Source organism: Oncorhynchus masou, unplaced genomic scaffold (assembly GCF_036934945.1).
Source record: "Oncorhynchus masou masou isolate Uvic2021 unplaced genomic scaffold, UVic_Omas_1.1 unplaced_scaffold_2060, whole genome shotgun sequence".
In the NCBI taxonomy this organism is placed as follows: domain Eukaryota; kingdom Metazoa; phylum Chordata; class Actinopteri; order Salmoniformes; family Salmonidae; genus Oncorhynchus; species Oncorhynchus masou.
In genome coordinates, this window is record NW_027008547.1 from 48089 (window position 1) to 59906 (window position 11818).

The 11818-nt window shown below is 44.1% G+C and overlaps 1 protein-coding gene across 1 annotated transcript in view; it reads left to right on the forward strand.

Moving 5' to 3' along the window:
* LOC135532851 (B-cell receptor CD22-like) overlaps positions 1–7261 on the forward strand; it is an 8924-nt gene extending 1663 nt beyond the window's left edge. Inside the window, exons 2-8 of the mRNA XM_064960282.1 lie at positions 20–238; positions 2504–2830; positions 3132–3386; positions 3551–3814; positions 4002–4089; positions 4181–4220; positions 4340–7261. Of these exons, the coding sequence (XP_064816354.1) occupies positions 20–238; positions 2504–2830; positions 3132–3386; positions 3551–3814; positions 4002–4089; positions 4181–4220; positions 4340–4510 (1364 nt within the window). The 3' untranslated portion in view covers positions 4511–7261. The remainder of the gene's footprint in view (positions 1–19; positions 239–2503; positions 2831–3131; positions 3387–3550; positions 3815–4001; positions 4090–4180; positions 4221–4339) is intronic.
* Positions 7262–11818: the final 4557 nt, after the last annotated feature.

Here is an 11818-nt window from a genome sequence, read left to right on the forward strand (position 1 = left end):
ACAAGACATGACAATTCAGACCTGCAGGTGAAGGTGACTCCTGCCACAGAGGCAGGGAAGAGGACACTGACCTGTATCACCACCTGTACTCTGACTGACAACCCCACCTACATCTGGTACAAGAACGGACACAAAGTAAAGGAGGACACTTCCAGCCTGGACTCAGACTCCTTTAGTGATGCAGACAGTTACTCCTGTGCTGTAAAAGGCCATGAGGATCTCCGCTCTCCTGCAGTGTGTAAGTGTGGACTTTTACATACAACATTTGTTTCAGGTCCTGTCAGACGATCATTATTGAATTTGCTGTGAATGTGATGTCCACTTCTGTTTAGTTCTGTATGCAGGTGCCACGCAGTGTTGAATGGGCTTCAAGATATACACTGCTCAAAAAAATTAAGGGAACACTTAAACAACACAATGTAACTCCAAGTCAGTCACACTTCTGTGAAATCAAACTGTCCACTTAGGAAGCAACACAATAAATTTCACATGCTGTTGTGCAAATGGAATAGAGAACAGGTGGAAATTATAGGCAATTAGCAAGACACCCCCAATAAAGGAGTGGTTTTGCAGGGGGTGACCACAAACCACTTCTCAGTTCCTATGCTCCCTGGCTGATTTTTTGGTCACTTTTGAATGCTGGCGGTGCTTTCACTCTAGTGGTAGCATGAGACTGAGTCTACAACCCACACAAGTGGCTCAGGTATTTCAACACATCCAGGATGGCACATCAATGCAAGCTGTGGCAAGAAGGTTTGCTGTGTCTGTCAGCGTAGTGTCCAGAGCATGTAGGCACTACCAGGAGACAGGCCAGTACATCAGGAGACTTGGAGGAGGCCGTAGGAGGGCAACAACCCAGCAGCAGGACCGCTACCTCCGCCTTTGTGCAAGGAGGAGCAGGAGGAGCACTGCCAGAGCCCTGCAAAATGACCTCCAGCAGGCCACAAATGTGCATGTGTCTGCTCAAACGGTCAGAAACAGACTCCTCTGAGGGTGGTATGAGGTGAATCTAATATGAATCTAATACGTGCACAGGTGGGGGTTGTGCTTACAGCCCAACACTGTGCAGGACGTTTGGCATTTGCCAGATAACACCAAGATTGGCAAATTCACCACCGGTGCCCTGTGCTCTTCACAGATGAAAGCAGGTTCACACTGAGCACGTGACAGACGTGACAGAGTCTGGAGACACCGTGGAGAACGTTCTGCTTCCTGCAACATCCTCCAGCATGACCGGTTTGGCGGTGGGTCAGTCATGGTGTGGGGTGGCATTTTTTGGAGGGGCCGCACAGCCCTCCATGTGCTCGCCAGAGGAAGCCAGACTGCCATTAGGTGCCGAGATGAGATCCTCAGACCCCTTGTTTATCCATATGCTGGTGCGGTTGGCCCTGGGTTCCTCCTAATGCAAGACAATGCTAGACCTCATGTGGCTGGAGTGTGTCAGCAGTTCCTGCAAGAGGAAGACATTGATGCTATGGACTGGCCCGCCCGTTCCCCAGACCTGAATCCAATTGAGCACATCTGGGACATCATGTCTCGCTCCATCCACCAACGCCACGTTGCACCACAGACTGTCCAGGAGTTGGCGGATGCTTTAGTCCAGGTCTGGGAGGAGGTCCTCAGGAGACCATCCGCGACCTCATCAGAAGCATGCCCAGGTCATACAGGCACGTGGAGGCCACACACACTTCTGAGACTCATTTTGACTTGTTTTAAGGACATTACATCAAAGTTGGATCAGCCTGTAGTGTGGTTTTCCACTTTAATTTTGAGTGTGACTCCAAATCCAGACCTCCATGGGTTGATAAATTTGATTTCCATTGATAATTTTTGTGTGATTTTGTTGTCAGCACATTCAACTATGTAAAGAAAAAGTATTTAATAAGAATAATTCATTCATTCAGATCTAGGATGTGTTATTTTAGTGTTCCATTTATTTTTTTGAGCAGTGTATAATCAAATTCATGAAAATGCAGTCAATGGATGAATTTACTTCTACAAAATACATTTCATTACGTTGTTGTGCTTGTACACCATTGCACGTCTGTTTTTGAGCACTGAAGACCCATGAAAAGTTTATAAACTACAAAGCTGATAGTCACTTCCTGGTTACTTTCACAGCATATGATTTAAACATTGTTGTTTTGTTGTTTTCAATGATACTTGGAGGTGAGGTGCCCTGATTGGTGTCACTCGTTAGTCAGAATGTGTTACAACTGGGGTTTTTTATTTTGTTTGCCTCTTCTTGGGTAAATGTTGTGGAAGCTCATGTCTTTTTGTTCCAGTTGTTGTTGATAGTACATTTTCAATGGACTCCCCCATGAGTGTCTTTCAGAGCCCACTGGTCTCATTTTTGTCTTTGTCAGTGACTCTTTTATTAATTACCAGTTTTGTTTTGGTTATATTTGAGGTTTTCTTGCTGGGGAACGTAACAGCATAAGTGAATACAGTAGATATTGTAATTAAGAATTTTATAAAGGTGTTATATTGTCTTGTATTTCAGGTCAGAAGTGTTGGAGTGTGACTTACACCCATCAGAGTATCTGTGCTTTGAAGGGGACAACAGTGGACATATCCTGCTCTTACACATATCCCAGTTACCATGAGATCAAACAAGCTTTCTGGTTTACTAAATGGTCTGGTGAGGAGGCTGAAGATCTGAGCTCAGTGCCAGGGTATGAGGGTCATATAGAGTACCTTGGGGATAAGGAGAGTGACTGTACCCTGAGAATCACAGACCTGAGATTGAGTGACTCTGCTGGGTTCAGGTTCAGATTCATAACATCTGGAGACAAGTTTTATGGCTCACCTGTCTCTCTGACTGTCACAGGTAATCTGTCACTCATCTCACATCTATTACTGTAATGTGAGTGTTGTTTGTATGTATGCTAATGAGAATGTTGTGTTTTAATCTGTTTTATTGATTCTATGGAACCCAGGACTTCCTGGAAAACAGTGGAAATTATTACAGAACTGTCCTGTCTAAATATATCAAATTAATGACCGTAATACCTTATTTAAGGGCAGTCATGCAACACTGCAGTGTTATGTAACAGGGGAAAAAATTATAATATTTCACATAAGAGGACATATATAGGAGGAGAATAATGATTTGATTAATTTTACTCTAGATGTTGTGTTGGAGATGGATCCTACATCTGTGTCAGAGAGGGAGAATGTCACACTGAGATGTAGAACTAACTGTACACTGGACCCCATCACAGCCTACAGTTGGTATAAGAATGGACAGTCTCTACCAAACAGCAACACCTCCTCTCCTGTCTATATCCTGTTCTCAGTCAGCAGTGAGGATACAGGCAGATACTCCTGTTCTGTAGAAGGACATGAGGATCTCCCCTCTGATGAAGAGACTCTCACTGTCACATGTAAGTACATGGGGTTCAAATCTTTAGTTAACTATAATAACATTGTAAGTATGTTTTATTTATCTCCAGTTGTATTCCTTATTAAGTAACATCATGTGCTGTTAAATGTTCTAATCTTTTAAATTGCACTGATTTACTGTATTTGATAAATGCAATGTCTTCAGATGGCCCAAAGAACACCTTAGTGTCAGTCAGTCCCTCTGGTGAAATAGTGGAGGGCAGTTCAGTGACTCTGACCTGCAGCAGTGATGCCAACCCACCTGTGGACAAATACACCTGGTACAAGAAGAACGTAACCTCACCAAAAGCATCAGGACAGAGTTACAGCATCACTAACATCAGCTCTGAGGACAGAGGAGAATATTACTGTGAAGCTGAGAATAAATATGGACGACTCAACTCTTCTTCTGTGTTTGTGGACGTTCAGTGTTAGTTCACCTCATCTTCCTCTATTCATTGATAATCACACAGGTCAACAACAATAAATAATAGTTAGCAATGTGAGACACTCATCATACTGTATGACAGAATTAAATACATATTGTTTCATTTTGTTCTTCCCTGGTTTCCTCTGTCATATCTCCACCATGCATTTATAAACTCATGACCCTGCAGCAGTGTTTCCCTGGGTTCCTGTGGTGGGGGTGGGGGCTGTCCTGACTGCTGGAGCTCTGCTACTCACCATCTACTGCACTCTGAAGAGGTAACCTGCATTTACATATCCTGTGTTAGTAACATATCAACCTCCACTAGAGGTCAGTAGAGAGCAGAATTCACTCTGTCCCTCATTACAGGAGATCCAAGGGAGGAAGTGATGCCACAGCAGACACACAGGTAATAATGTCAAAAACCAAAGATTTCAATCATAATACCATTAATAGTAAGCAAATTCATTTCCATAAATGCTAGGGGGCGGGGTTCGTAAAGTGCTCATTCAGTGTGTCTTCTTTCAGAATGTGACACACTCTCCCAGTGACACAGACCCTCAGATAGATGCTGAGCCCTCCGATTATGAGAACTGGAGCAAACCACCACAGAACCTGGACAGTGACACAGACCCTCAGATAGATGCTGAGCCCTCCGATTATGAGAACTGGAGAGAACCTCCACAGAACTTGGACTGAAGAGAACCACCACAGAACCTGGACTGAAGAGAACCACCACAGAACCTGGATTGAAGAGAACCACCACAGAACCTGGATTGAATAGAACCCCCACAAAACCTGGACTGAAGAGAACCAAAACAGGACAAGGACTGAAGAGAACCACCACATAACCTGGACTGAAGAGAACCAAAACAGAACCTGTACTGAAGAGAACCTCCACATAACCTGGACTGAAGAGAACCACCACATAAACTGGACTGAAGAGAACCACCACATAACCTGGACTGAAGAGAACCACCAAAGTACCTGGACTGAAGAGAACCTCCACAGAACATGGACTGAAGAGAACCACCACAGAACCTGGATTGAAGAGAACCACCACAGAACCTGGATTGAATAGAACCCCCACAAAACCTGGACTGAAGAGAACCAAAACAGGACAAGGACTGAAGAGAACCACCACATAACCTGGACTGAAGAGAACCAAAACAGAACCTGTACTGAAGAGAACCTCCACATAAACTGGACTGAAGAGAACCACCACATAACCTGGACTGAAGAGAACCACCACATAACCTGGAGTGAAGAGAACCAAAACAGAACCTGGACTGAAGAGAACCACCACATAACCTGGACTGAAGAGAACCACCACATAACCTGGAGTGAAGAGAACCAAAACAGAACCTGTACTGAAGAGAACCGCCACATAAACTGGACTGAAGAGAACCACCACATAACCTGGACTGAAGAGAACCAAAACAGAACCTGGACTGAAGAGAACCACCACATAACCTGGACTGAAGAGAACCACCACATAAACTGGACTGAAGAGAACCACCACATAACCTGGACTGAAGAGAACCACCACATAACCTGGACTGAAGAGAACCTCCACATAACCTGGACTGAAGAGAACCACCACATAACCTGGACTGAAGAGAACCACCACATAAACTGGACTGAAGAGAACCACCACATAACCTGGACTGAAGAGAACCAAAACAGAACCTGGACTAAAGAGCTACAGCATCAAATCAAAGCTAGGCCTCACAATGCTTTTCTCTTACTATCATCATGCTTTATAATCTAGAAGGTTTTACCAGACAAGGATTTTTAACTTTTGAATAAATGCTGGAATTTAGATCATTGAATACACTATGTATCTAGATGATCAATACAGTATGTATATAGATGATCAATACAGTATGTATCTAGATGATCAATACAGTATGCATATAGATGATCAATACAGTATGTATCTAGATGATCAATACAGTATGCATATAGATGATCAATACAGTATGTATATAGACGATCAATACAGTATGTATAGACGTTACATGGGATAGATTATGCCTCTGCTCTTTTTCTATGAGATTTTTCCATTTCCAGATTTGATCACATTTCACATAGAAATATTTGTAACTCTTTATTAGCAAATTCATAGTATGAGATATAGGCTCTGCTCCTTCAGCAGTAAACCATACCAATCCCCCAGCAGGAACACAGAACCTAACAGTTGGAGGCTGGGGTGGTGGGAGGAGCTAATCTCCTGCTCATGATCAGAAAACATTGCTTCTCACTCACTGTATTGTGACACATAGCCTGAATGCTAGTCTAGCATAGGCTACTTCCTCCTTGTATGGATGAGGGAGAATTATCCATGATGGTTCACGAAGCATGCTGACCCAACTCCAATGCTGATGTTGGGAACAAACAAGTAGGCAATATGATAAGCTACTCCCGAGGCTAATTCTACATAGCTAACTAGATTGTAGCCGGCTATTGACTGACAACTGAGCAGCAACATCGTTGATTCTCACAATCAATCGCAGCCAAACATTGTAACATGAGCATATTGAATGATGCGTGCGAGGTTCAAACACAGTTAGCGAGCACTTACAAAGAAAAAAATAATATCAGAAATCATAGTGAGAAACAGCTAATTACAGCAGCAGAGTCAACAGAGGACAAGAAGCCAGCGTAGAGTAACAGTAGCAGCAGCAGAGTCAACAGAGGACAAGAAGCCAGCGTAGAGTAACAGTAGCAGCAGCAGAGTCAACAGAGGACAAGAAGCCAGCGTAGAGTAACAGTAGCAGCAGCAGAGTCAACAGAGGACAAGAAGCCAGCGTAGAGTAACAGTAGCAGCAGCAGAGTCAACAGAGGACAAGAAGCCAGCGTAGAGTAACAGTAGCAGCAGCAGAGTCAGAGGACAAGAAGCCAGCGTAGAGTAACAGTAGCAGCAGCAGAGTCAACGGAGGACAAGAAGCCAGCGTAGAGTAACAGTAGCAGCAGCAGCAGAATGATGTGAGATCAGAACCGGTCAGTTTAATAGACCAAGGAATGAGATGGTGGTGAATGATACTAGTCTCTAATTGGACACTCAGGTTTCTGACTTGTGTACTTGTGTACTTATCTATGGGATTTTGCCAATTCCAGATTTTTTAAGTATATATTAAGTATTGGTTTGTCTTAATGACACAAAAAGGAATAATATTGGCAAGAGCTTTTAAATGTTTGTATCTCTGGAGTTGTTCCTGATGTGTTAAAATATGTTTTACTTTGTATTGCTGTCAGTCATTACTGGTCATTCTCTATTTTATATTATGTAATACTATATTGTTCAGTGTCATGATATTGCTTGTTTTATTATCAAATTATTCATGATTAATTATTACGTATTTTAGATACATGGAATACAGTTTAAGCATCATGTTGTAAATAAGCTCAAAGTCAGACAACAAATAAATGGATTGTTTTATTAACTTACATTGATTCATAACTATTTCCACTTTGAAGTTGATTCTTGTATTTCTACCTATTGGAAACATGATGGCACCACTGAACCATGACTGCCCCCCCCCCCCACCCACCCCCACCCACACCCACACACACACACACACACACACCATGCCAGATTATTTCCCAGTAGGTCAGACATTGTATGGGTGTGTGCATTTGGATGCCTGCATCCGTGTGTGTGTGTGTGTGTGCGTTTGGTATGGGTATGTTGCTCCCTAGACTATTGAAGGAGTACTCTCATTAAAGTTGTCAAACAGATTTTCTAGGTGGTAAAGATCTGGACTATTTCTACTTTGATCTCATTTCTTGTAATTATTTAGTTCTCTGGGAATGTGGTTCGTACTGCTACTGGTGTCTGGAGCTCTACCCCTTTGCCCTATTCAGAGCCGGGCGGCCCTATACGCTCACTATGCAAGTTTCGTAGGACCCCGCAAGTTACGCAAGGGCCCCGCCTCCCCCTCGTGTCAAAGCGAGTGTCAATGTTTACAACTTCAATGAGGATGAAGAGGAACTATCCTTCTGGTCACGAAAAGAGAGAAAAAAATACAATTAGAGTGAATTGCAGGAACAGCAATCAGGAAAACTTGTGTTCTCTCCTCTCCAAGTTTGATGTCAGCAAATAACAGTAATGTTAAGTTGATGTGCTAGCTTGCAGTGCATCTGTCTCTAGTCTGTCTGTCTTGTTATCCTAGCTTGCAGTGCATCTGTCTCTAGTCTGTCTGTCTTGTTATCCTAGCTTGCAGTGCATCTGTCTCTAGTCTGTCTGTCTTGTTATCCTAGCTTGCAGTGCATCTGTCTCTAGTCTGTCTGTCTTGTTATCCTAGCTTGCAGTGCATCTGTCTCTAGTCTGTCTGTCTTGTTATCCTAGCTTGCAGTGCATCTGTCTCTAGTCTGTCTGTCTTGTAATCCTAGCTTGCAGTGCATCTGTCACTAGTCTGTCTGTCTTGTTATCCTAGCTGGGCAGTGCCTCTGTCTCTAGTCTGTCTGTCTTGTTATCCTAGCTTGACAGTGCATCTGTCTCTAGTCTGTCTGTCTTGTTATCCTAGCTTGACAGTGCATCTGTCTCTAGTCTGTCTGTCTTGTTATCCTAGCTGGACAGTGCATCTCTCTCTAGTCTGTCTGTCTTGTTATCCTAGCTGGACAGTGCATCTGTCTCTAGTCTGTCTGTCTTGTTATCCTAGCTGGACAGTGCATCTGTCTCTAGTCTGTCTGTCTTGTTATCCTAGCTGGACAGTGCATCTGTCTCTAGTCTGTCTGTCTTGTTATCCTAGCTGGACAGTGCATCTGTCTCTAGTCTGTCTGTCTTGTTATCCTAGCTGGACAGTGCATCTGTCTCTAGTCTGTCTGTCTTGTTATCCTAGCTGGACAGTGCATCTGTCTCTAGTCTGTCTGTCTTGTTATCCTAGCTGGACAGTGCATCTGTCTCTAGTCTGTCTGTCTTGTTATCCTAGCTGGACAGTGCATCTGTCTCTAGTCTGTCTGTCTTGTTATCCTAGCTGGACAGTGCATCTCTCTCTAGTCTGTCTGTCTTGTTATCCTAGCTGGACAGTGCATCTCTTGGTCTGTCTGTGTCTTGCTTGATTACCAGCCACTTCCTGGTCTGTGTTCTGTTACTTTGTGCCTGACAAAAGTGAGAGTGAAATACATCTGTCTATTAAGTTTGATAAATGCTCACTGGGCAACGGTGTTTATAAACTGCAGGTCGGAAAGATAACCGAGTCGCCTGTGAACATGCGTTCATATGTGTTGATATGATTCTGCACAAAATGAAACTTGCGCTTTCCAGCGGCAACGTCTGTGGGGACGAGCCCAGACAATATATGGGCGTGATGACACTCCTCATAGGTGCACATCATTTTAAAACAAGACAACGATTTTCTAGTCTCTCAGTCAAGGTTTCGTTACAACTCTGGACTAACGCATGATGGAAAGCAATGGATTGACATTGACTATTGATCTATATATTTAATGTAAAATGTTGATTAGCTGGGAAATATGGATACACATCTCAGTAAATAATAACCATCAATTATTCAGCCAAGTCATAGTATAAATAGCAATAATCTGGGGGAGCCAGTTTGAATGGGCCTGATGCAGGTGATACATTTATTAATAGTATTGTTATCTATAATTTACAGGTGCTATGCTTAAGTTTGTCAGTAGAGGAGATGCTGGATCATCAGCCAGTACAAGCATAGACTCAGTTGATCCACATCCAGCTTCAGCAAATACTAACACAGACCCAGTACAGCCGGCTTCAGAAAATACTAACACAGACCCAGTGCAGCTGGCTTCAGCAAGTACTAACACAGACCCAGTACAGCTGGCTTCAGCAAGTACTAACACAGACCCAGTACAGCTGGCTTCAGCAAGTACTAACACAGACCCAGTACAGCTGGCTTCAGCAAATACTAACACAGACCCAATACATCCTTCTTCAGCAAGTACTAACACAGACCCAGGTGAAGTACAGGCAGCCTCAGCCAGTACCATCACAACCAGAGATGTACAGCCAGCATCAGATACAAGCAGCTCAGACCCTAATAGAACAGTTGCTGCTCCACCAAATGACCCAGATTGGCCCCCATTCTTAACAGACTTTATGAGGACTAAGTTAGTGCGTGGAGGTCCATTCAAACCAGGACTGGATTTTTCTTACCAAAAAGACAAGTTTAGAAGAGGTTTCCATTCAGGCGTATTACAAGAGACAGCTGGCTAAATGGGGAAAAGATTACCAGGAGCTGGCTAAATGGGGGAAAGATTACCAGGAGCTTGCTAAATGGGGAAAAGATTACCAGGAGCTGGCTAAATGGGGAACAGCTTACCAGGAGCTGGCTAAATGGGGAACAGCTTACCAGGAGCTGGCTAAATGGGGAAAAGATTACCAGGAGATGGCTAAATGGGGAAAAGATTACCAGGAGATGGCTAAATGGGGGAAAGATTACCAGGAGCTGGCTAAATGGGGGAAAGATTACCAGGAGCTGGCTAAATGGGGGAAAGATTACCAGGAGCTGGCTAAATGGGGGAAAGATTACCAGGAGATGGCTAAATGGGGGAAAGATTACCAGGAGCTGGCTAAATGGGGGAAAGATTACCAGGAGATTGCTAAATGGGGAAGGCTTACCAGGAGATGACTAAATGGGGGAAAGATTACCAGGAGCTGGCTAAATGGGGGAAAGATTACCAGGAGCTGGCTAAATGGGGAAAGATTACCAGGAGCTGGCTAAATGCGGAACAGTTTACCAGGAGTTGGCTAAATGGGGAAAAGATTACCAGGAGATGGCTAAATGGGGGAAAGATTACCAGGAGCTGGCTAAATGGGGGAAAGATTACCAGGAGATTGCTAAATGGGGGAAGGATTACCAGGAGATGACTAAATGGGGGAAAGATTACCAGGAGCTGGCTAAATGGGGGAAAGATTACCAGGAGCTGGCTAAATGCGGGAAAGATTACCAGGAGCTGGCTAAATGGGGGAAAGATTACCAGGAGCTGGCTAAATGGGGAACAGATAACCAGGAGATGGCTAAATGGGGAACAGATTTCCAGGAGCTGGCTATATGGGGAACAGGTTACCAGGAGTTGGCTAAATGGGGAACAACTTACCAGGAGATGGCTAAATGGGGAACAGGTTACCAGGAGATGGCTAAATGGGGAACAGTTTACCAGGAGATGGCTAAATGGGGAACAGGGGGAACAGATAACCAGGAGTTGGCTAAATGGGGAACAGAGATTACCAGGAGATGGCTAAATGGGGAACAGAATACCAGGAACTGGGTATATGGGGAACAGATTTCCAGGAGATGGTTAAATGGGGAACAGCTTACCAGGAGTTGGCTAAATGGGGAACAGATACCAGGAGATGGCTAAATGGGGAACAGATTTCCAGGAGCTGGCTATATGGGGAACAGACCAGGAGTTAAATGGGGAACCAGGAGATGGCTAAATGGGGAACAGATACCAGGAGATGGCTAAATGGGGAACAGATACCAGGAGATGGCTAAATGGGGAACAGAATACCAGGAGAACAGTGGGGAACAGTTTAAATGGGGAACCAGGAGATGGCTAAATGGGGAACAGTTTACCAGGAGATGGCTAAATGGGGAACAGTTACCAGGAGATGGCTAAATGGGGAACAGATTACCAGGAGCTGGCTATATGGGGAACAGATTACCAGGAGATGGCTAAATGGGGAACAGATACCAGGAGATGGCTAAATGGGGAACAGATTTACCAGGAGATTTACCAGGAGATGGCTAAATGGGGAACATATTACCAGGATATGGCTAAATGGGGAACAGATACCAGGAGATGGCTAAATGGGGAACAGTTTCCAGGAGATGGCTAAATGGGGAACAGAGATTACCAGGAGATGGCTAAATGGGGAACAGCTTACCAGGAGTTGGCTAAATGGGGAACAGATTTCCAGGAGCTGGCTATATGGGGAACAGATAACCAGGAGTTGGCTAAATGGGGAACAGTTTACCAGCAGCTGGCTAAATGGAGAACAGATTACCAGGAGATGGC